Source organism: Pecten maximus, chromosome 4 (genome assembly GCF_902652985.1).
Source record: "Pecten maximus chromosome 4, xPecMax1.1, whole genome shotgun sequence".
Taxonomy (NCBI): Eukaryota; Metazoa; Mollusca; class Bivalvia; order Pectinida; family Pectinidae; genus Pecten; species Pecten maximus.
The window spans coordinates 11900808-11925968 of record NC_047018.1 but is presented as its reverse complement, the minus strand read 5'-3'; the positions used below and the strand labels follow the sequence as shown (position 1 = coordinate 11925968).

The 25161-nt window shown below is 36.0% G+C and overlaps 1 protein-coding gene across 5 annotated transcripts; it reads left to right on the top strand.

Annotated features, from left to right (window-relative positions):
* Window positions 1-622: 622 nt before the first annotated feature.
* LOC117325246 (EF-hand calcium-binding domain-containing protein 14-like) lies at window positions 623-24955 on the top strand. 5 transcript variants are annotated; one of them, XM_033881350.1, is made up of 15 exons: window positions 623-857; window positions 1852-2009; window positions 6491-6639; window positions 6793-6891; window positions 10004-10111; window positions 10282-10359; window positions 10627-10719; window positions 11697-11873; window positions 12330-12449; window positions 13490-13591; window positions 14007-14163; window positions 17735-17938; window positions 20197-20301; window positions 21605-21793; window positions 23687-24954. In XM_033881350.1, the coding sequence occupies exons 1-15, from the start codon at window positions 742-744 to the stop codon at window positions 23722-23724; spliced, it is 1893 nt and encodes a 630-aa protein (XP_033737241.1). In that variant the 5' UTR covers window positions 623-741; the 3' UTR covers window positions 23725-24954. The 5 variants fall into 5 exon arrangements, with proteins under 5 accessions (XP_033737241.1, XP_033737240.1, XP_033737239.1 ...); XM_033881349.1 differs by lacking the exons at window positions 623-857; window positions 1852-2009 and adding exons at window positions 4285-4738; window positions 5152-5300 and having other exon boundaries at window positions 20200-20301; window positions 23687-24955; XM_033881348.1 differs by lacking the exons at window positions 623-857; window positions 1852-2009 and adding exons at window positions 4286-4738; window positions 5152-5300 and having other exon boundaries at window positions 23687-24955.
* The last annotated feature ends 206 nt before the right edge of the window (window positions 24956-25161 follow it).

Below are 25161 nucleotides of genomic sequence, written 5' to 3'. Positions count from 1 at the left end.
AAAACACTACATTTGACAATATACAAATGTGAATAAAGTTTTCAATTACCTAAGGACATTTTACAGTCACACCAGAAAAAAAAACAAGAATAAAACAAGGCACATATTAGGAAAACAAAAGTCATGAAAGGAAAATCATAGTTTAATTTATTTTTAAAAAATACAAATTAACAAAATTACAAAGCGGACATAAACCGTAGACATATATAGAACATGTACAAATCGTGCCATCAGTCACCTGATTTTTGGAAGTTATCCACTTCTCTGCATTCGTTTGGAAGACTGTTCTACACCAGAGAACCCTCAAAAGAGGAATTATATAAATAAAATACGGGAGAGATGAACGCCCTAATTTGGTAAGTTTTTGTTTGGTACAAGAAACGTACACGAAACGCGAGTTATCCCCCTTACAACACCGGCACACTTGGTTCTAATGTTAAATATTAAAGAAAATGGCAAAACTCCCCGATAAGAACGCACATTGTCATCCTTCTTATCTTACAAATACGACCATGTTAACTATCCGCATACACACTCTAATATTAGTCCGGCCAGCTGTGTTACCCTACAATATACATCGATATAAACCCAAAATGTCTGGTCCCCTATGACCTCGTGACGTCATAGGAAAACTTCCTGAACAGATTTCGGGAGAGGAACAAGTTTTTGACGACGTGTGCAGCTATTGTTTTGGTAGTTTTTTACCGTCCGGTGGAGGTTTATGTCTACTTAACTAGTGAAATGAAGAGAAACGGGGGAACCAGTCAGGACATCATGATGAATCTACTTGGGGAGTCGTCGGATAGCGATCCAGAATTATTAAATTTACCCCCACTGAAAGGGAAAAAGCCTAAAAAGTAAGTTTCATCCGGATCCTCATTTCTCTCTTCGCCTTACCGGGTACCGTATCTTTTTAACCTCGCGAACCACAGCTTGCTTCAAGACTACACGTATTGATCTGTATGTATCACTATAGCTTTTCTTATCAAGATATTGTATAGGAGTTGAGAGATCCTATCGCTTATATCTTTATGGGATTGTTATTGTGATGTTCCGTTTGATTGACACGTTAGCTGAGATTGAACCCCGGAGGCAGGACTTTGAATAGGCCTACGTCTTGGCGTCCATCCACAATGTTGAAAGTTAAACAAACAATTAAAAACTTTTTTTGTACTTTGTTCAATAATATATTATTGTTTATATATTATATTAATTATAAACACAAAAGTACATACATAGTTAGTAAATACATTTTATATAAAAAGTATCACAGTATATGATCAGATTCTATACAGTACAGTATATATATATATGTCTTTGAATTATACAACTTATGTTGCTTTACAATAAAGCACATGTCTATAGCATGATATTATTAACATGGTCCTCATGACCACTTACACTGTAGAGTTGTCACTACAAGTTACATAGAAGATTTTCCTCTGGCCCTGACAGCTTTAGACTTAGACATTCTGACAATATAATGAGACATATTTTCATATATGATTGTATATAAAACTGCTTTGTAGCCTAAACACTATTAAACTCATAACAAAAAAATATTAATTGCATTCAAATTAAATCAATTACCTATATATTGACTCATGCACAATGAAGGATCTACATAAAATGATGTAGCAAACTTTTAAAGAAATGTTATATAATTGCAATAAGGCTCATCACTGTCATTCTGATGGTAAAAAACATTTAGTTATTTATGTCATTATTCATATTATTATGTGTTCCATTATTATTGACCTAATTGATTTCTTAAAGAAATCATCTCGTAATAGATACCTTACCAAGGGGAATAATTCATCAGTTGAAAAAACTTTACATTATATGTTTCAGAAAGAAGAATTTTGACTCGGATACAAGTCTCTGTAACTTCTGGTCTTTCTTAAAGATGTTTTTTGTCTTGTTATTGATCTGCGCTGTGTCCGTCCTTATGGTCATATCATTTTGGCTTTCTGGACAGGTGGCAGAACTCCAGCAAAAACTGCTGGACAGTAAGTACCATTACTGAAACCCTAACACTGGTCTGACCCTTTATCCTTCACCTGGACCCCCTAACACTGGTCTGACCCCCCTACCCTCCACGTGGACCCCCTAACACTGGTCTGACCCCCTACCCTCCACCTGGACCCCCTAACACTGGTCTGACCCAGTACCCTCCACCTGGACATCTAACACTGGTCTGAACCTTTAACCTAGACCTGGACCCTCTAACACGGGTCTGACCCCCTACCCTCAACGTGGACCTCTAACACTGGTCTGACCCCCTACCCTCCACCTGGACCTCTAACACTGGCTTGACCTATTCTCCACATGGATCCCCTATTACTGGTCTGACCCTTTATATTCACAAGGACCCCTGTCATCATTCTGATATCTTTCATTTGTCTGGACCCCTAAAACCAGTCTGGCCCCTATCATCCTCCTGGACCCCTATCTGATCACTGGTCTGATCCCCTGTCCTCTAGCTGTCAGGACATTATCACCTGTTACGCATGATACCTTTCCAATCTGGACCCCTATCACTGCAGGTATACGTATGACTCCATATCATTCCTCTGGACCCCCTATCCTGTGTCTAGAATCCTCCAGCCTGACCCCTGTCTTCTGTCTGGACCCCTATCATCAGTCTGACCCCTGTCTTCTGTTTGGACCCCTATCACCAGTCTGACCCCATTGAATCATCCTCCTGGACCGCTATCTGATCACCTGTTTGATTCCCTGTCCTCTGTGAGGATCCTTTCACCAGTATGACCTCCTACCATTCCTCTGGACCCCCTATCCTCTGTCTAGACTCCTTTCATCAATCTGACTCTTTTTCTTCCACTTGAACTCCTATCATCAGTCTGACCCCCAACATCCACCACCTGAACTCCTATCTGATCACTAGTCTGACCCCATCCTCTCTCAGGACCCCATCACCTCTACTTAATGTTAACAGTCACAGCAAAGTAAAAATTGAAATATTTAGCATGAGCAGACAATAATATTATATGCTGACAAGGCCTGATGACTCAGCAGGTAATAATCTTATCTAAATCAGTCACACATTCTCAATATCATAATCATTGCTGTGTAAAGTTTCACCAGTATCATATTTATCTTGACTTACAACTTTTCATCAATAGCCATGCAGCTGCATCTAACTTAAAAAAAAAAAAAAAAAACTAGAGCAAACACTGTCTAAGAAATGCTTGTGAAATGTGATCTTTATTTTATGTGTTATGGATGGGAAATACATTTTGCTCCTTATCTGAAAGTGTATCAATTAAATGTTGAACTTCAGAAAAATATTCAAAAGTATGTATCTGTAGTACAAATAATTTCTTCTTAGCTTAATATTTGAAGGTTTATCGATAGATGATGCGTTAGAATTGTTGAAAAAAATTAATGACAAACTTTCTTGTACATGTATATAAATATATACACTGTAATTGATTATCACAATTAGTCGTGTTGCATCAAGACATTCTTTAGTTTTAATTTCATTATTAAATTTTCCATCAAAAAGTGTAAATGTCACGCAGTATCACCATTGGACAATAAAACACCAAACATTTCTTGCAGTGTGATAATATGAATGAAGGATGGAATTTTATTTTCATTTTCTGTGGCCATACCTTTGTTTTAAGCATTTGAAGAAATTAAAGTATATTAATTACCAATTATTGAAAGCTAACTCCCACCTATAATGATACGAAGGAGATCTAGAGCCTCATTAAAATCAGTTGTAAAATTTAATGATGAATGAAATACTTATGACAACTTAGCAAAATTTCCAAAACTGTGAACTCTTTTACTATCCCAATAATAGATTACAATTTAAAATCATAAATTTATTGCTGGTACAATTTATACTAAACAAATGTACCGATGGTCCGATACTTATAAACAAGAAGGAAAGTTCAGTGACTGATATTTAGTGTATACATGTAATAAATACCATGGCATCATGGATGATGTGTCCTTAATCAGTAAGTTTCTGGTGTTTTATCAGCATTTTAAAAATATATGATAGTTGGCCGGGCATATCAGATTTTTATAAGGCAGATAAAACCATCAGAAATAAAAGATTATATGTGTCCCTATTATAATAAGTTAAATTATCCATTAGACGAAAACAATTCTTCAGAAACATAGAGGCATGGAAATGCATGTTTTGACAAATTACTAATTAATTAGGCATAAATACAAACACTTTGGTACCATACAGTACTTTTATCTATAAATATCAAAACATGTGTACTGTTTCTTAGAACTTAATATAATTAATTAAAACATACATATATAAATTGAAGTTATTTGAAGGGGAAAATAGTAAAACAATAATTACATTGAACTTTCACACGTGGCTAATCAATCATTCAAATTTTACATAGGAGAGTAATAAGTTAACATCCAATCAGAAGGCAGAGATATCTTTTTCGCGTAAGCTCGTTTACAACTTGTCACTTCCGGTTCGAGGACGAGAAATTGACACTTGGGGAAACAGCAGTTAGGGGGATTTTCATATTGATCCGCCAATGCTGGATCAACAAAGTAAAATTAATGTTGAATTCAAACCATCCAAAAGGATGAAAAAGCGTCGAGAACTCGATGCTTTAGTTGGTAACGGCAAATCACGACGGAAATCTAAAAGTGGCCACGAGCTCCTCCGTTCTGACAGCGAGTCGTCCGAGATAGACGAGTTTAGTCTTTCGGCTCAAAAATCTTTCATGCGGAAGTAAGTTTTGTGATGAACCGGTTATATTAAGTGTTTAAATAGCGCTTCTTCATATACAATCAGTAAATATAAGTGAATGGCGTAATTATTGGATTCATTCCACTAAAAATGAAAGCATATCCGCTGATCCGTATCATCAGTAATCTATATGAATACATATTGATAGTCTGTTTAGTGCGTATATATGTTATCGAAAATGACCTATATTAACACGTATAAGTAACCAGTCTGAAAGCATTTATGACTGAATGATGAATTACTTTTGTTTCCGAAATGAGAAATTTTAACAAATAGAGGCCTGCCTGCCGATTGTTTAAGCTTGGGTAGATGGTCATTGTTGACTGTACTGAGTATTACTGTACTGTATAGATCGTGGTTTCTCCTTAAATGAATTTCCATATGCTTTTTAACAGTAAAGGACATGGCTCAGCAGGATGCTCATGTATAACCGTTTTCGGCATCTTCCTGGTTGGCACTTGCCTACTAGCATGTGTGGCTCTGTTGTGGATGCACTTTCAAATGAAACGGGACCTTGATGAAATGAGAGACAAAATATCCTCAGGTATTTAATAAAGACTAATGAAACGGGACCTCAATGAAATGAGAGAGAGACAAAATGTCTTCGGGTATTGAAATCAACTACGTAAAGTACACTCGTGACTAATGAAATTCAGTTTCACTTCTTAAAGTAATGCTGTACATCATGAAAACTTACCGTTATATAAAGGAAATATATTGATGTTTTAATGTAGCGGGACTGGACTGGGTCGATCATCGGTGACCAGGTAGCTCAATTGGTAGAGCATCCGGCTAGTGTTCGGAGGTCCCGGGTTCGAACCCCGGTCTGGCCGCTACATTTTCTCCTCTCCTGTTACAAAATTGGCGCCCAACTAAAATACCCACGGTGGTGGTATAAGGGTCTCCTGTGTCTTCGAGGGCGAAGACTTGAAAAAAAGGAGGGAGGTGTGTAGCGGGACTGGACTGGGTCGATCATCAGTGATCAGGTAGCTCAATTGGTAGAGCATCCGGCTAGTGTTCGGAGGTCCCGGGTTCGAACCCCGGTCTGGCCGCTACATTTTCTCCTCTCCTGTTACATTAATACTGTACCAGAGCATACTAATTAGTGTTCAATAAAGTTGTGGATATGAAAAGATGTTTTTGAGAGATGATAAATTGATACAATAAACAGGTCTGTACTAAAATAGATACATCGGTAAAGGTAACTATGAAGTTAGAATATCAGTTAATAATGTTAAGCTTAATATCATCATTCTAATCAGATATCTGTTTTATTCCCCCAAAAATGTTTAAAAAGATTAAATATTGAAAAGGACACACTCACCTGACTATATATATATAATACATTTACACATCACTGAACTTTCCTTATAGTGTATAAAGATTTTGCAAGACTTTGCCATGTCCATGTGTATAAATACTAGTACTAGGTACTGCCAATATGTAACCAACAACCACCAGTGTTTACTATAGATATTTATGAAATATATCGGCTTTCATTTGTGGTCTTCATGATAACATCCCAATATTAACCTTATCTCTCAATAGCATCACCTTTAATGAAAGGAAGTGACCCGATGTTGGCAGATATACTATGCTTTTGTTACATAATAGCAACTCATTTTCGCAAATATGTTACAAGATATTATGACTACAAATTGATATGTTTACTTTGATTACAATGAACTGATGCAACTAGTGTATTTAAATTAAACTTGTCAAATAAATTTTTAGTTGAATCAAGAAACCAAAATGGTTTGGGAGATTATCAAGATCTAAGGAACAAAGTTCAGACTGTTAACCAAACAATCCAGGGGATCAAGGCTGGAGGTGTTACTGAAACCACACGTATGAACCAGAGGCTGACAAACATAACCAATAAGGTAATCAACAATATGTACTGACTGTAACATCACAGTTCACATAAACACCAACAATAATTATACAAATAAAACACAATGACACTAAATACCAACAACAATTACACACAAAAAACAATGACACTAATGTATAAAATGTTTGTTTTTTATTATTAGATCCACCAATTGTCCATGACAACAGAATCCTTACAAGATGGACTGAAAGCAGCCCCGGAAATAAAGCAGATAGCAATGAAAGTTCCTGTAGTAGTATCTGTAAGTTATTGATTCTCACCAGTAAAAGTTCCTGTAGTAGTATCTGTAAGTTATTGATTCTCACCAGTAAACGTTCCTGTAGCAGTATCTGTAAGTTATTGATTCTCACCAGTAAGCGTTCCTGTAGTAGTATCTGTAAGTTATTGATTCTCACCAGTAAACGTTCCTGTAGTAGTATCTGTAAGTTATTGATTCTCACCAGTAAACGTTCCTGTAGTAGTATCTGTAAGTTATTGATTCTCACCAGTAAACGTTCCTGTAGTAGTATCTGTAAGTTATTGATTCTCACCAGTAAACGTTCCTGTAGTAGTATCTGTAAGTTATTGATTCTCACCAGTAAGCGTTCCTGTAGTAGTATCTGTAAGTTGTGGATTCTCACCAGTAAACGTTCCTGTAGTAGTATCTGTAAGTTATTGATTCTCACCAGTAAAAGTTCCTGTAGTAGTATCTGTAAGTTATTGATTCTCACCAGTAAACGTTCCTGTAGCAGTATCTGTAAGTTATTGATTCTCACCAGTAAACGTTCCTGTAGTAGTATCTGTAAGTTATTGATTCTCACCAGTAAAAGTTCCTGTAGCAGTATCTGTAAGTTGTGGATTCTCACCAGTAAAAGTTCCTGTAGTAGTATCTGTAAGTTGTGGGTTCTCACCAGTAAACGTTCCTGTAGTAGTATCTGTAAGTTATTGATTCTCACCAGTAAAAGTTCCTGTAGTAGTATCTGTAAGTTATTGATTCTCACCAGTAAACGTTCCTGTAGCAGTATCTGTAAGTTATTGATTCTCACCAGTAAAAGTTCCTGTAGTAGTATCTGTAAGTTATTGATTCTCACCAGTAAAAGTTCCTGTAGCAGTATCTGTAAGTTATTGATTCTCACAAGTAAATGTTCCTGTAGTAGTACCTGTAAGTTGTGGATTCTCACCAGTAAAAGTTCCTGTAGTAGTATCTGTAAGTTGTGGATTCTCACCAGTAAACGTTCCTGTAGTAGTATCTGTAAGTTATTGATTCTCACCAGTAAAAGTTCCTGTAGTAGTATCTGTAAGTTATTGATTCTCACCATTAAACGTTCCTGTAGCAGTATCTGTAAGTTATTGATTCTCACCAGTAAGCGTTCCTGTAGTAGTATCTGTAAGTTATTGATTCTCACCAGTAAAAGTTCCTGTAGTAGTATCTGTAAGTTATTGATTCTCACCAGTAAACGTTCCTGTAGTAGTATCTGTAAGTTATTGATTCTCACCAGTAAACGTTCCTGTAGTAGTATCTGTAAGTTGTGGATTCTCACCAGTAAAAGTTCCTGTATTAGTATAATCTGTAAACCTGTAGCAGTATCTGTAAGTTGTGGATTCTCACCAGTAAACATTCCTGTAGCAGTATCTGTAAGTTATTGATTCTCACCAGTAAAAGTTCCTGTAGTAGTATCTGTAAGTTATTGATTCTCACCAGTAAACGTTCCTGTAGTAGTATCTGTAAGTTATTGATTCTCACCAGTAAAAGTTCCTGTAGTAGTATCTGTAAGTTATTGATTCTCACCAGTAAATGTTCCTGTAGTAGTATCTGTAAGTTATTGATTCTCACCAGTAAACGTTCCTGTAGTAGTATCTGTAAGTTATTGATTCTCACCAGTAAACGTTCCTGTAGTAGTATTTGTAAACCTGTAGTAGTATCTGTAAGTTGTGGATTCTCACCAGTAAAAGTTTCTGTAGTAGTATCTGTAAGTTGTGGATTCTCACCAGTAAAAGTTCCTGTAGTAGTATCTGTAAGTTATTGATTCTCACCAGTAAATGTTCCTGTAGTAGTATCTGTAAGTTATTGATTCTCACCAGTAAGCGTTCCTGTAGTAGTATCTGTAAGTTATTGATTCTCACCAGTAAGCGTTCCTGTAGCAGTATCTGTAAGTTATTGATTCTCACCAGTAAAAGTTCCTGTAGTAGTATCTGTAAGTTATTGATTCTCACCAGTAAAAGTTCCTGTAGTAGTATCTGTAAGTTATTGATTCTCACCAGTAAACGTTCCTGTAGTAGTATCTGTAAGTTATTGATTCTCACCAGTAAATGTTCCTGTAGTAGTATCTGTAAGTTATTGATTCTCACCAGTAAACGTTCCTGTAGCAGTATCTGTAAGTTATTGATTCTCACCAGTAAGCGTTCCTGTAGTAGTATCTGTAAGTTATTGATTCTCACCAGTAAATGTTCCTGTAGTAGTATCTGTAAGTTGTGGATTCTCACCAGTAAACGTTCCTGTAGTAGTATCTGTAAGTTATTGATTCTCACCAGTAAAAGTTTCTGTAGTAGTATCTGTAAGTTGTGGATTCTCACCAGTAAAAGTTCCTGTAGTAGTATCTGTAAGTTATTGATTCTCACCAGTAAATGTTCCTGTAGTAGTATCTGTAAGTTATTGATTCTCACCAGTAAGCGTTCCTGTAGTAGTATCTGTAAGTTATTGATTCTCACCAGTAAGCGTTCCTGTAGCAGTATCTGTAAGTTATTGATTCTCACCAGTAAAAGTTCCTGTAGTAGTATCTGTAAGTTATTGATTCTCACCAGTAAAAGTTCCTGTAGTAGTATCTGTAAGTTATTGATTCTCACCAGTAAATGTTCCTGTAGTAGTATCTGTAAGTTATTGATTCTCACCAGTAAACGTTCCTGTAGCAGTATCTGTAAGTTATTGATTCTCACCAGTAAGCGTTCCTGTAGTAGTATCTGTAAGTTATTGATTCTCACCAGTAAATGTTCCTGTAGTAGTATCTGTAAGTTGTGGATTCTCACCAGTAAAAGTTCCTGTAGTAGTATCTGTAAGTTGTGGATTCTCACCAGTAAAAGTTCCTGTATTAGTATCTGTAAACCTGTAGTAGTATCTGTAAGCTCTTTCTGCTCTGCATGACATTTTGTCTCAAGCTTTGAAAAAAGATTTATCATAATGATATTTTGAAGAAAAAAAATAATAATATGGATAACGCTTTCACAAATATAATCAACTTATGGTGTGGGTTGCTCCCAATATATATATCTTGTACAGGATTGGCATGTTATTACATATTGTTTAAACTTTCAACAAATGTAGTGGATTGTGAATCAAATATTTTTGGTAAACTATTTTCTCTTTTATATTTTGCTAGACTGCAGCAAAGCTGGGAGTGAATGTTAAATCAATGCAGGCCACTGTTAATGATTTGCTGGACTTTCAGAAACAAACAGAAACAGAGCTTAAAACATTGATGGAATCGGTAAGTGTTGGATCAAGTCTAACACCATATGATAATATTCTCTTTGAGTTAATTTCCTCTCTTTCTATTAATCTCTTCAGCATTTAATTGAATAACTTTGATGTCTCTTTCCCATTAATTAACATTATTATGGTTAAGGTCACAATAAACAATTTCTATTTTCTATTTAGGTGAGTAAGGTAGCACCTACCACTTCACCCGGAGATTCCCCCAACAGAAACAGAGATTTTGAAGAAGACATACTGAGTGTAAGAATATTTATTATTGATGGAGAAAAACTTAACAATTTCAAATAAAATCAGAAGATCCTCAATGGGCTGTTTCAAATGTTCATTTGTATATTTTTCCTTACCCTTTAAGTTTAAAATACACTTATGTTCTGTCAACACAGCATGGCAGTTGGGAAGGTTATTAAGAGGAAAAAAGAACATAAAATATCAAAATAAAGAACCATTAAGAATTATATTATATTAAGTGCTAACATAAGTAAAAAAATGATGGATTTTCTATTTCAGAAATTTAATGCTATGACCCAGACCTTGGCTTTTGTAAATAGTTCTTTGTGGAGCAAGATAGACATTCTACAGCAGGAAGTCTCACACAGACAGGTAAAACATAATGTTGGATTTTTTTGGCAAAAAATATTGCTTAACTTAAGATGGTCTGCTGTAATAGTTTTTGCATTTAATATACGATACTCAATCTCAATATAGTCATATCTGTCCAAATGACTATCTCTATTAGGTGATCCTCCATTCTAAGTGACCATTTCAATTTCCCTGGGAAGTTTTGTTATAGATTTTACCTCTATTAAATGACCCTTTCTTTATGCGACCAGCCACCACACATTTTTTTATGTGATAACATTAACCCTCTTATAATTGATCAGATGTCTCCAAAATGCCTTTCATTCCCATTTTTGCCTTGATAACACTCAAGTACAAAGAAACTTTTTTGCTCACATGTCCAAAAGGTCCAAGTGAGCTTATGCCATGGAGCACCATCAATTTTTCCATTTGAATAAGTTTTTCTTACTAGCCAAGAGTCATGATATTGGCTGATAGATTCTCCAGATGAGTCTTACCAAAGTTTGCAAAACGAAATTACCTTGACCCATATTCAAGGTCACAAAGGTCAGGTTAAATTCTTTAAAACCTTTAAATGACCTATTACTATCCAAGACTCTAGGTCCTAGAGTCATGATATTTTTGCTTATGGGTTCTTTGTTTTGTGTCAGAGGTAGTGAACAGACGTTCCAACAATTCTGTCATTTTTCAGGGTTTTTTTTTTTTTTTTTTTTTCCAGACGTTTACAATTCTATTGGTTAAAATGAACAGTTTATTTTATATATATATAAAATGTATATATATATATATTGGTCATTATTATTGCCATTTTATAAAATGAATGAAAAGCTTATAATAGTCTTTAATATCTCAGAGACCACTCACCATTAAGAGACTATTTTTCAACTTCCCTTGAGCGGTCGCTTAATACCGATTGAACAGTATTAAGTATAAAGTATAAATAAATTATTCTTAGAATTGATGTTATTGACTATATTTTTCCGAATGTATTCTTTTAGACAAAGTTTATGGAGAATGCTACAAGTTTCCTTAAGATGACCACGCAGAAGAGCAGTGATCCTGACTTTGTACTGAGTGGACCTACTCCATCCTCTGGTGGCAGAGAAGGAGGGGGAAACAGTGAAGAGTTCACTGGGAAGATGGAGACTCAAGTTTATAACATGGTCCACCAGATGGTATGTGTTCTCTTCAGCTATCACCATTTGATCTGGAGATTTTCTTTCATATTGCAAGCATTTAGTTAAAATGAATTTATGTTCATACTGCATCATCCATGTAGGGATCCCAAATGAAAATTCCAGTTTCAACATATGTTTAGAGAGAAACAAAAGGCCTGAAATAATCTTAAACATTGATATAGTATATTGAGACAGGGGAAGTATCCTCAACTTTGTAAAGACGATGGGGTATATATGCTTTTCTGTGTATCATGAGCTTATGCACTATTTCAATGGAGTTTGATATTCTTGTATCCAAATAAATAAGTTTATGTATAAACTATGTAATGTATCACATCAACACTTGTGATACACTCAGTTTAAACAAAATTATAAAATGTATCTCTTCCCATTAACTTCCATCTTCCTATTTTAGGTTTGGAAATAATACCCAATCCTCTGTATTGATTTCAGATTGTGGATATGGAATTGATGAACAGAACTGAAGCAGATTCTAAAGCACTAGATTCGCTACTCTCAAAAATGGATAATGTCACAGCCATTGTTCAAACTTTGAGAGACCAGTTTGATCAGGTAATATTCTGTGGGTTCTCTTGACCCATAGTTTTTAGCCCTCCACCATCAGATGGTGGGCTGTTCAAATCCCCTGAAGTCTGTTGTCAAGTACTGGCCATAGATATTTGTCAAACTTGTGCCCATTCATTTGTGAAATCGGATTGGGAAAATAGAATGGCCGACAGGTGGCCATCTTAGATTTTGATAGTTAAGGTGTGTTATCACTATTTCTTGAAAACTCCTGAAGGAATATTTTTCAAAATTCCCATGTAGCTTCCCTTTGGTCCCTTGTTGTGCCTATTCAATTTTGAGTTTGGAAAAAGAAAACGGCAGGCAACCATCACAGATTTTGTGACAGTTCATGTTGTTCTTTCTTTTTCACAGAAAGTTCTTTTTAGACTCCTCTAAGATTTCATTTGTAAGTTCCCGTTATTGGCTTATGTTTAAAAGGAAAAGTAGACATACTGCAGCTAAGTCGTGTGAGTTTGTTTACATCAAAACCTAAAGTCCTACATAACAGTGATGCGAAACCATACCAATTAATATATTTTAATTATTTATTGACAAACATTTGTGAGATGAGCTATGCTGTTCTCCAACAGCTCTTGTGTAAAAGTGATGATCGATCATAGTCATGCAAGTGATTCCCAACACTATAACCATGATTAAAGGCCCCTATCTATTGTGTCAGCATGGTAAATTCAAAATGTTAAATCAGTAATACTATATAACTCTCTCTTTTTTGTGTCACCTATGTCGGCGGCGGCGTCCTCACAAGAGGTTTCCATACGAAAACTCAACTTTCCTTGGGCTTATCAAAACCAAACTTCATATAGACCTTCTTTACCAATGGGGCTTCCTTGAGATTACATTTTAAGTCTGGAAATTAAAGGTCAAGGTCACTGTTACTAAAAAAGATCAGATGTATTATTTTCTTTTTGTTCAAATTGTATTACTTTCTTCGCCAAATCCACTTCCGTGGAATTCTTACTCAATAACTTTTATTGGTTCGTAATATGATGTTGTTAGTCATATTTTCAATAATATTATATTGTCAGGTCAAGCAAGATCATGCCTCTGTTGTAAAGTCTGATGAGTCAGAAGGTGCCAATGATGACCAGTTAAATGACATGAAACAGGACATTAGTACACAGATACAGGTGAGTGGTCAGATAGATGTGAGTGGTGAGATGCAGATGAGCTGTAAGATGCAGGTGAGCAGTAAGATACATGTGAGCAGTCAGATAAAGGTGAGCAGTCAGATACAGGTGAGCGGTCAGATACAGGTGAGTGGTCAGATACAGGTGAGTGGTCAGATGCAGATGAGCTGTAAGATGCAGGTGAGCAGTAAAATACATGTGAGCGGTCAGATACAGGTGAGCGGTCAGATAAAGGTGAGCAGTCAGATACAGGTGAGTCGTCAGATACAGGTGAGCGGTCAGATACAGGTGAGTGGTCAGATAATGATGAATTTACATGCTATTATTTTTTTATTCTGTAGATTAAATTACTATAAAATCAATTTAAGTAAATGATTGTCAGCTGTTTAAGTTGTATGTTATTTTGTAATTACAGGCTATCAACAAGACTGTTGAAGGTCTGATTCATGACTTTGGTGCCGTGACCAAACACTACCTGACCATTCACTCTAACCAGGTGAAGGTCATGGCCACAGTAGAGGGTCTTAAAAATTACTTCGGTGTGATGGAGAAGAAAATTAACCAGCTCTCTGGTAGGTATCCAATGATTATTCTGTGTTATAGATGTTGTCCAGTAATTAATTTTGCAGAATCTAATAATTCCATTTTATTTGAAGACTTTTTTTATATATTAGCTATTGTTTGTGGGTGAGATGAAGCCCATCAAGATTTACTATGATGCTACATACATTTAACATTGCTGGGCCGAATTGTTACCAGAAATTAATGTTAGGTGTTGGTGTCAATGAGACACTGGTGTGATATCTCTTACCTACATTTGAGACTTTCTGTACACATTTCTGTCCCATACTTAAGTTGGGGCCTCTCTGACTTGTACATAACATGTTTCACTACTAGCATGATACATTTTGTAATAATACTTTCCTGCAACATTACTGGGGGTAATTTCAACATTCCATCAGATGGCTAGCAACATTGTACAACTCTATACAACTCGCAATACAACTCTGTATTTTGTACAACACTGTATGCTATTCAACTTTATATACTGTACAACTCTACACTATACAACTCTGTACACGGTACAACTCTGTATAGTTATACAACTCTCTACACTATATAACTCTCTACACTATACAACTCTACACTATATAACTCTCTACACTATACAATTCTCTATACTATACAACTCTCTACACTATACAACTCTCTATACTATACAACTCTGTATAGTTATACAACTCTCTACACTATACAACTCTCTATACTATACAACTCTCTACACTATACAACTCTCTATACTATACAAACTCCTCTAACACTATACAACACTCTCTATACTTACAAGCTCTTACACTATAACAACTCTCTATACTATACACTCTCTACAACTATACAACTCTCTACACTATAACAACTCTGTATAGTTATACAACTCTCTACACTATAACAACTCTATACACTCTACACTATACAACTCTATACTTATACAACTTCTACAAACTCTATACACTATACAACTCTCTACACTATACAACTCTCTACACTATACAACTCTCTATACTATACAACTCTCTATACTATACAACTCTCTACACTATACAACTCTCTACACTATGCAACTCTCTACACTATACAACTCTATACTATACAACTCTCTATACTATACAACTCTCTACACTATACAACTCTCTATACTATACAACTCTCTATACTGTACAGCTCTACACTATATAACTCTCTACACTATACAACTCTCTACACTATACAACTCTCTACACTATACAACTCTCTACACTATACAACTCTCTACACTATACAACTCTACACTATATAACTCTCTATACTATACAACTCTCTATACTATACAACTCTCTACACTATACAACTCTACACTATATAACTCTCTACACTATACAACTCTCTACACTATACAACTCTACACTATATAACTCTCTACACTATACAACTCTCTACACTATACAACTCTCTATACTATACAACTCTACACTATATAACTCTCTACACTATACAACTCTCTACACTGTACAACTCTCTATACTGTACAACTCTCTACACTATACAACTCTCTACACTATACAACTCTACACTATACAACTCTCTATACTATACAACTCTCTATACTATACAACTCTCTACACTATACAACTCTCTACACTATACAACTCTCTATACTATACAACTCTCTACACTATACAACTCTCTACACTATACAACTCTCTACCCTATACAACTCTCTACACTATACAACTCTCTATACTATACAACTCTCTACACTATACAACTCTCTACACTATACAACTCTACACTATACAACTCTCTATACTATACAACTCTCTACACTATACAACTCTCTACACTATGCAACTCTCTACACTATACAACTCTCTACACTGTACAACTCTCTATACTGTACAACTCTCTACACTATACAACTCTCTACACTATGCAACTCTCTACACTATACAACTCTCTATACTATACAACTCTCTATACTATACAACTCTCTATACTATACAACTCTACACTATACAACTCTACAAACTCTCTACACTATACAACTCTATACTATACAACTCTACACTATACAACTCTCTACACTATACAACTCTCTACACTATACAACTCTACACTATACAACTCTCTACACTATACAACTCTCTACACTGTACAACTCTCTACACTATACAACTCTCTATACTATACAACTCTCTACACTATACAACTCTCTACACTATACAACTCTCTACCCTATACAACTCTACACTATACAACTCTCTATACTATACAACTCTCTACACTATACAACTCTCTACACTATACAACTCTCTACACTATACAACTCTCTACACTATACAACTCTCTATACTATACAACTCTCTACACTATACAACTCTACACTATACAACTCTCTACACTATACAACTCTCTACACTATACAACTCTACACTATACAACTCTCTATACTATACAACTCTCTACACTATACAACTCTACACTATACAACTCTCTACACTGTACAACTCTCTACACTATACAACTCTACACTATACAACTCTATACTATACAACTCTACAAACTCTCTATACTATACAACTCTACAAACTCTCTACACTATACAACTCTCTACACTATACAACTCTCTATACTATACAACTCTCTACACTATACAACTCTCTATACTATACAACTCTCTACACTATACAACTCTCTACACTATACAACTCTCTACACTATACAACTCTCTATACTATACAACTCTCTATACTATACAACTCTCTATACTGTACAGCTCTACACTTTACAACTCTATACTATACAACTCTACACTATACAACTCTCTATACTATACAACTCTCTATACTGTACAGCTCTACACTATACAACTCTCTATACTATACAACTCTCTATACTGTACAGCTCTACACTATATAACTCTCTACACAACTCTCTACACTATACAACTCTCTATACTATACAACTCTGTATAGTTATACAACTCTCTACACTATACAACTCTCTACACTATACAACTCTCTACACTATACAACTCTACACTATACAACTCTATACTATACAACTCTACAAACTCTCTACACTATACAACTCTCTACACTATACAACTCTCTATACTATACAACTCTCTACACTATACAACGGCTCAGTACGAGACAACTCCGAGACGGTACAGCTCTACACTATATAACTCTGCTACACTATACAATTCTGCTAGACGAGTACAACGCACGCTGAGACGGAGACAACGCGACACGAGGACAACGCGCGACACGAGACAACGCGCTATACTATACAACTCTCTATACTCTCTATACTATACAACTCTCTACACTATACAACTCTCTACACTATACAACTCTCTATACTATAAAACTCTCTACACTATATAACTCTCTATACTATACAACTCTACACTATACAACTCTCTACACTATACAACTCTCTATACTATACAACTCTCTATACTGTACAGCTCTACACTATACAACTCTACAAACTCTCTACACTATATAACTTACACTATACGCTTAACACTTTATAGTTTGCTGTTGTTTGTATGTAGAATGCATGATCTGTTTGCATGTGAATGTTATTGGTTTTCAGCATCTCAGGAACCCTTTGAAACTGATGACAGTAATGTTACCAATCCTGTCCCTAAAACAGAGTCCCCTCAGCAAACTGCTACAGTGGTTAACAAACCACCAGTTACCAACACACCTGAGCAAAGTCCTTTACAAAATGACACAGTAACTGTTGTCTCCCCTACATCACCAGCTCCACCTCCACCAACTGCCAGTAAAATGACAGGTATTGTTTCCAGATATTAGATACAAACTTATAACCAAACAATCATAATGCTGTTACTTCTGATTATAAACCTAACACGTTATAAACCTAGTAAACCTAACACTTTATAAACCTAACCTAACACCTTAGAGACCTAACACCTTATAAACCTAACACTTTATAAACCTAACACCTTATAGACCTAACACCTTATAGACCTAACACCTTATAGACCTAACACCTTCATTATAAACCTAACACCTTATAGACCTAACACCTTCATTATAAACCTAACACCTTATAGACCTAGCACCTTATAAACCTAACACTTTATAAACCTAACACCTTATAGACCTAACACCTTATAGACCTAACACCTTCATTATAAACCTAACACCTTATAGACCTAACACCTTATAGACCTAACACCTTATAGACCTAACACCTTATAGACCTAACACCTTATAAACATAACACCTTATAGACCTAACACCTTATAAACCTAACACCTTCATGTCTGATTATAAACCTAACACCTTATAGACCTAACACCTTATAGACCTAACACCTTATAAACCTAACACCTTATAGACCTAACACCTTATAGATCTAACACCTTATAAACCTAACACCTTATAGACCTAACACGTTATAGACCTAACACCTTCATTATAAACATAACACCTTCATTATAAACCTAACACCTTCATTATAAACCTAACACCTTATAGACCTAACACCTTATAGACCTAACACCTTATAAACCTAACACCTTCATGTCTGATTACAAATTACCTAAACTTATACTTTATCACTTACCTACTCCTCCTGAACAGTTGATTGCATTTAGATAAAATTAATGATATGTATCCTTCATACTGGGGAAAGAACGTGTTTCTTGTGTGTGTTATCCCTGCGGTATTTTAATACAGGTTTTTAGTACATTTTTACCATTGAAATATCAAAAATTATTCAATCTATAAAAGTGATATTTTTCACTAGTGAAAAATATCACTTTTTCTGATTTGACCAATCAGAACACTGCTTACAAACGACAATGGGCAAAAGTAAGATTTACATATAGTTCTCCATTTTATATGACATCATATTGCAAGATAGAATACATAACGTCACGATTTGGCGTTCATTTGTGAGCTGTTGACAAGGGACCGCAAGGAATTCTGGGAGAGATTGAGATGTCTCGGTATATTTGCTATAAAATGTAATAAACAGAAAATCTAACAGTATCTTCAGTAATACCAAATATATTTCACTTATGTGGCTAACATTTTGATAATTTTCACTTGTGCTGCGCACTCATGAAATATATCAAAATATTAGCCACTCTCATGGCTTACTTGTGAGGTCAGAGATGTCTTACTTGTGAGGTCAGAGATGTCTTACCTATCCAGGTCAAAGATGTCTTACTGATCCAGGTCAGAGATGTCTTACCGATCCAGGTCAGATGTCTTACTTGTGAGGTCAGAGATGTCTTACCGATCCAGGTCAGAGATGTCTTACCTATCAAGGTCAGAGAGGTCTTACCTATCAAGGTCAGATGTCTTACCTATCCAGGTCAGAGATTTCTTACCTATCAAGGTCAAAGATGTCTTACCTATCAAGGTCAGAGATGTCTTACCTATCCTACCTATCAAGGTCAGAGATGTCTTACCTATCAAGGTCAGAGATGTCTTACTATTCAGGACAGAGATGGGTTGCCATTTGACCTCCTCCTGACCTAGGCCTATGTTAATGGTCTCGTGTGTAAGGTATTTTTGTAACACAATTATCTACCAACTTCATCAATTACCCAATAATGGTTTTAAAAATGCAAACACTTACTCAGAACTATGATCACTTGAATGAATTTGCATTTCAATCTCTTGAGATCCAAATTCAGGTCATTCTTACTATAAATAGATTTTCATCATCCTTGCTCTACCAACTTTTTAAGCTATTGGGTATATAAAGATATGTTACTTTAAACTCTTAATCATAAGTATTATCTCTTGTTATGATATTTGGTAGTGTTTTCCTGAGTGAAATTGTGATATACTTATCTCTTGTTATGATATTTGGTAGTGTTTTCCTGAGTGACATTGTGATAAGACAATTCTTACCATCTTTTATTGTGTAACGGTCAATGTTAAATAGCAAGCTTGTTTAAGGGGATTCAATGATAGAAGTAATATACATTTTACTGACTATAAAAATTATAGCTTTATAATATATCATATTGACCTACTTCCAGGTGTTAATATTGAGAATATTCATTTCAGAAGATGTCGACTCAGATATTCCAAGTACTCAAGCACCACCACCGCCTCCCCCACCACCAACACCAAATTCATTGGTGAAGATTCCATTCATCACTAGTTTTTCAGGTATGATTCCAATTCATTGGCTTCAACAATGTCGCGGTGGCCGAGTGGTTAAGGTGTCCCGACACTTTATCACTAGCCCTCCACCTCTGGGTTGCGAGTTCGAAACCTACGTGGGGCAGTTGCCAGGTACTGACCGTAGGCCGGTGGTTTTTCTCCGGGTACTCCGGCTTTCCTCCACCTCCAAAACCTGGCACGTCCTTAAATGACCCTGGCTGTTAACAGGACGTTAAACAAAAACAAATCAAATCAAATCAACAATGTTCAGTATTGAGCATATGAACTTTGATGGCATTTGAGCAATGTACTGATGAAACTTCAGAAAGTGGAGTTAAGCTTATGACACCTTGCACTTAGTAAAAGGGGCCGATAAAAAAAACTTAGAGAGCGAGTCCTTCTATAGGACCTTGTGTAAAAGATACCTAATGGGTCCCTTCATCAGATCTATTTCATTTTCATAACATGGGATTGTAACATGAAGTTATACATCAGATTTTTTGCAATCTTCAGTCAAGTTAAAGAGTCAAAGTTAAACTTCACCATTTTCAATGACTACTACAGATACAGTAAAACTTGAATAAGTCGAAGTCGACGGGACCAAGCAAAATATTTGACTTATCTGATGGTTCGACTCATCCGTGTCCGATTGTATACAGAGACAAAATACCTGAGTATCATCGGCTGTATGCCGAACAAGTGCTTGATGATATGGTTGAAAATAAGCAATAGATAATAACAAAGAAATTATTTGTACATGATAACAATTATTTGTTTATCTAATAAACAATATTGTGCACGGTTACAGATCAAAAGAAAATTCATGGGTAAAATTATCTTTGCCATAGACACGCGATTTACACAGAGTTGTACACATTACATTAACCATGAGGCCAAGAGACCTGATATTGTGTTTGTACAGTAGTAAAGGGTTATAATGATTGTTCAAATGGATGACCTTAAATCTTAATTCAAGGTCCCCACGTGTCAAATATGCTAACATGGTAACAAATATACTAACTTGCTCTATATATATAGAAAATCACATTTTTATTCCTAATAGGATGCAAGACAATAAAATGTTTCAATAAGGCTGTAAATTAAGTATCATCTAATTTAAATTTAATTGGCCAACCATCACATCTGTGACATCAGCATTTACAATGAACCATGCTGTAAATGTCAAAATGAATTCAACGGGAAACTTTAATTTTCATTAATTAGAAAAAAAATCTATTTAATGTAATCAACCTGCTGGTAGTCAGTAATGCTGTGTTATATATATATTTGTATATATGTGGTGTTTTAGATCTGGATTTAGCCTTCAGTCGCTGGGACAAAGATGGTAACGAGCTAGTGTCACGGGAGGATATGAATGGATTTATGCCACAGGTTCCTTCTGAGGAAAAGCTCAAACCTTATGACAAAAACGATGACAACCTGTACAGTCTTGATGAAATGGCCACAGCCATGGGCTTTACTACGCCCGAGGAAGAACGTAAGTATTCACATGCTGAATATTTTGGAGTTGAAGTTAAGTAATCAAGATTTTCCCAGAAAAAAAATGGATAACTTAAGAGTCTAGTGTCACTGTTATATACAGGGTAACATGAGTGTTTGGTGTCACTGTTATACACAGGGTAACATGAGAGTCTAGTGTCACTGTTATACACAGGGTAACATGAGAGTCTAGTGTCACTGTTATACACAGGGTAACATGAGTGTCTAGTGTCACTGTTATACACAGGGTAACATGAGAGTCTAGTGTCACTGTTATACACAGGGTAACATGAGAGTCTAGTGTCACTGTTATACACAGGGTAACATGAGAGTCTAGTGTCACTGTTATACACAGGGTAACTTGAGAGTCTAGTGTCACTGTTATACACAGGGTAACATGAGAGTCTAGTGTCACTGTTATACACAGGGTAACATGAGAGTCTAGTGTCACTGTTATACACAGGATAACATGAGAGTCTAGTGTCACTGTTATACACAGGGTAACATGAGAGTCTAGTGTCACTGTTATACACAGGATAACATGAGAGTCTAGTGTCACTGTTATACACAGGGTAACATGAGAGTCTAGTGTCACTGTTATACACAGGGTAACATGAAAGTCTGGTGTCACTGTTATACACAGGGTAACTTGAGAGTCTAGTGTCACTGTTATACACAGGGTAACATGAGAGTCTAGTGTCACTGTTATACACAGGGTAACTTGAGAGTCTAGTGTCACTGTTATACACAGGGTAACATGAGAGTCTAGTGTCACTGTTATACACAGGGTAACTTGAGAGTCTAGTGTCACTGTTATACACAGGGTAACATGAAAGTCTGGTGTCACTGTTATACACAGGGTAACTTGAGAGTCTAGTGTCACTGTTATACACAGGGTAACATGAGAGTCTAGTGTCACTGTTATACACAGGGTAACTTGAGAGTCTAGTGTCACTGTTATACACAGGGTAACATGAGAGTCTAGTGTCACTGTTATACACAGGGTAACTTGAGAGTCTAGTGTCACTGTTATACACAGGGTAACATGAGAGTCTAGTGTCACTGTTATACACAGGGTAACATGAGAGTCTAGTGTCACTGTTATACACAGGGTAACATGAGAGTCTGGTGTCACTGTTATACACAGGGTGACATGAGAGTCTAGTGTCACTGTTATACACAGGGTAACTTGAGAGTCTAGTGTCACTGTTATACACAGGGTAACATGAGAGTCTAGTGTCACTGTTATACACAGGGTAACATGAGAGTCTAGTGTCACTGTTATACACAGGGTAACATGAGAGTCTAGTGTCACTGTTATATACAGGGTGACATGAGAGTCTAGTGTCACTGTTATATACAGGGTAACATGAAAGTCTAGTGTCACTGTTATACACAGGGTGACATGAGAGTCTAGTGTCACTGTTATACACAGGGTAACATGAAAGTCTAGTGTCACTGTTATACACAGGGTAACATGAGAGTCTAGTGTCACTGTTATACACAAGGTAACATCAGAGTCTAGTGTCACTGTTATACACAGGGTAACATGAGTGTCTAGTGTCACTGTTATACACAGGGTAACATGAGAGTCTAGTGTCACTGTTATACACAGGGTAACATGAGAGTCTAGTGTCACTGTTATACACAGGGTAACTTGAGAGTCTAGTGTCACTGTTATACACAAGGTAACATGAGAGTCTAGTGTCACTGTTATACACAGGGTAACATGAGAGTCTGGTGTCACTGTTATACACAGGGTAACATGAGAGTCTAGTGTCACTGTTATACACAGGTTTTGTGGGGGTCATGTGATTTTATTTAAGCAAATCATAATCTTTGAAAAATATCATTTTATGAATAACAATTCTAATTTCTTTTCATATTACAGCACCAACTGAAGAGACGGAGAGTAATTCTCAGCCTTGAGCCATGAGAGTGGAGATGTTAAATTTGTCTGTGATATTCTTAGTCTGTCTGTATGGCAGACACCCCTAGTGGTTCAGCTAGGACTGGCAAGGTGTCAGACCTTTGTTCAGCCAAGACTGGCGAGGTGTTGGACCTCGGCAGTTGTTGTGCCAAATATTACTTTGGTTATATCTTATGAGGCAACAGCGGCAAAACAAACTGGTGTATATAAAGAGGATCATACTGGGTAAAATATCAGAGAAATTACAAAAATCTGCATCAGGTATTGGGTTACTGTGAAATATGTTCTGATGACAACACTATAGAAATAGCTGATCTCATTTTAGACATTTTCTTTGTAAACAGAACTGATTCCAAATACAGCCAAGATATATTGTATATAGAGTACTAATGTCACAAAAACATTTCTCCCAAGAACAACTCTTGTAAATCTATTGATATTTCATTAAAATATATGACTATTGTTCCAAAACAGTGAATGTCGGTGATCTAAACACAGAACAGTATCAATGATCCTTTGTCCCACACTGACACCTTGTCTGATTTCCATCACTTTCCTTGTCCCATATTCATTTACAACTAGTGAACATGAAGTGTCAAAAAGAAATCAAAAATTGTTTATTGTTGTAAATTTGTATCTTCTAGCTTCATTTTGAATTGATATGTTAAAGAACAACATTCCAGTCACTTTTTTGTAACGATAAATTGTTTTACGACATTGTGAGGAAATTTTGTGATATAATACCCTATTTTACCTATCACCTTTCATGCTTTGCTTCTTCAATCATCATTTACATTAGAAACATGTTGATTAGCAGGGTTAAATTACACTAATGAACTTAGAATCTGTGTCATGTGTCACAGTATATTCTCATGATTTGACTTTGATCTGATACCCATTCCTTGATTTTTAATTAGATATGTGTATTTGAACTTCTACAGAAGGTTATTTGTGTACTGCATACACCTACATTATGGTGAAACCTGTCCCATGGTAAAACACTGTCCCAAACAAATCCTCTTAAAGTTGATTCTTTGACAAAAAACAACGAAATGATCAAATTAAATCAGGTAACAAAAATACTGGCCAATGCATATGACCGGTCAGAAATAAGTGATCATATTGCTCATATTGCCCCCCACCCCCATCCCCACTGACATGTGTTTCTCATCCCCCACCCCCCATCCCCACTGACATGTGTTTCTCATCTCCCACCCCCTACTCCCACTGACACATGTTTATCATCCCCCACCCCTATCCCCACCTCATCCCCCACCCCCCATCCCCACTGACATGTGTTTCTCATCCCCCACCCCCTACCCCCACTGACACATGTTTATCATCCCCCACCCCTATCCCCACCGACATATGACCTGTCAGTAGTTACGTTACGTTTTTGGTTTATTTGGGTGATTGAATGGCTCATAATAAGTCAT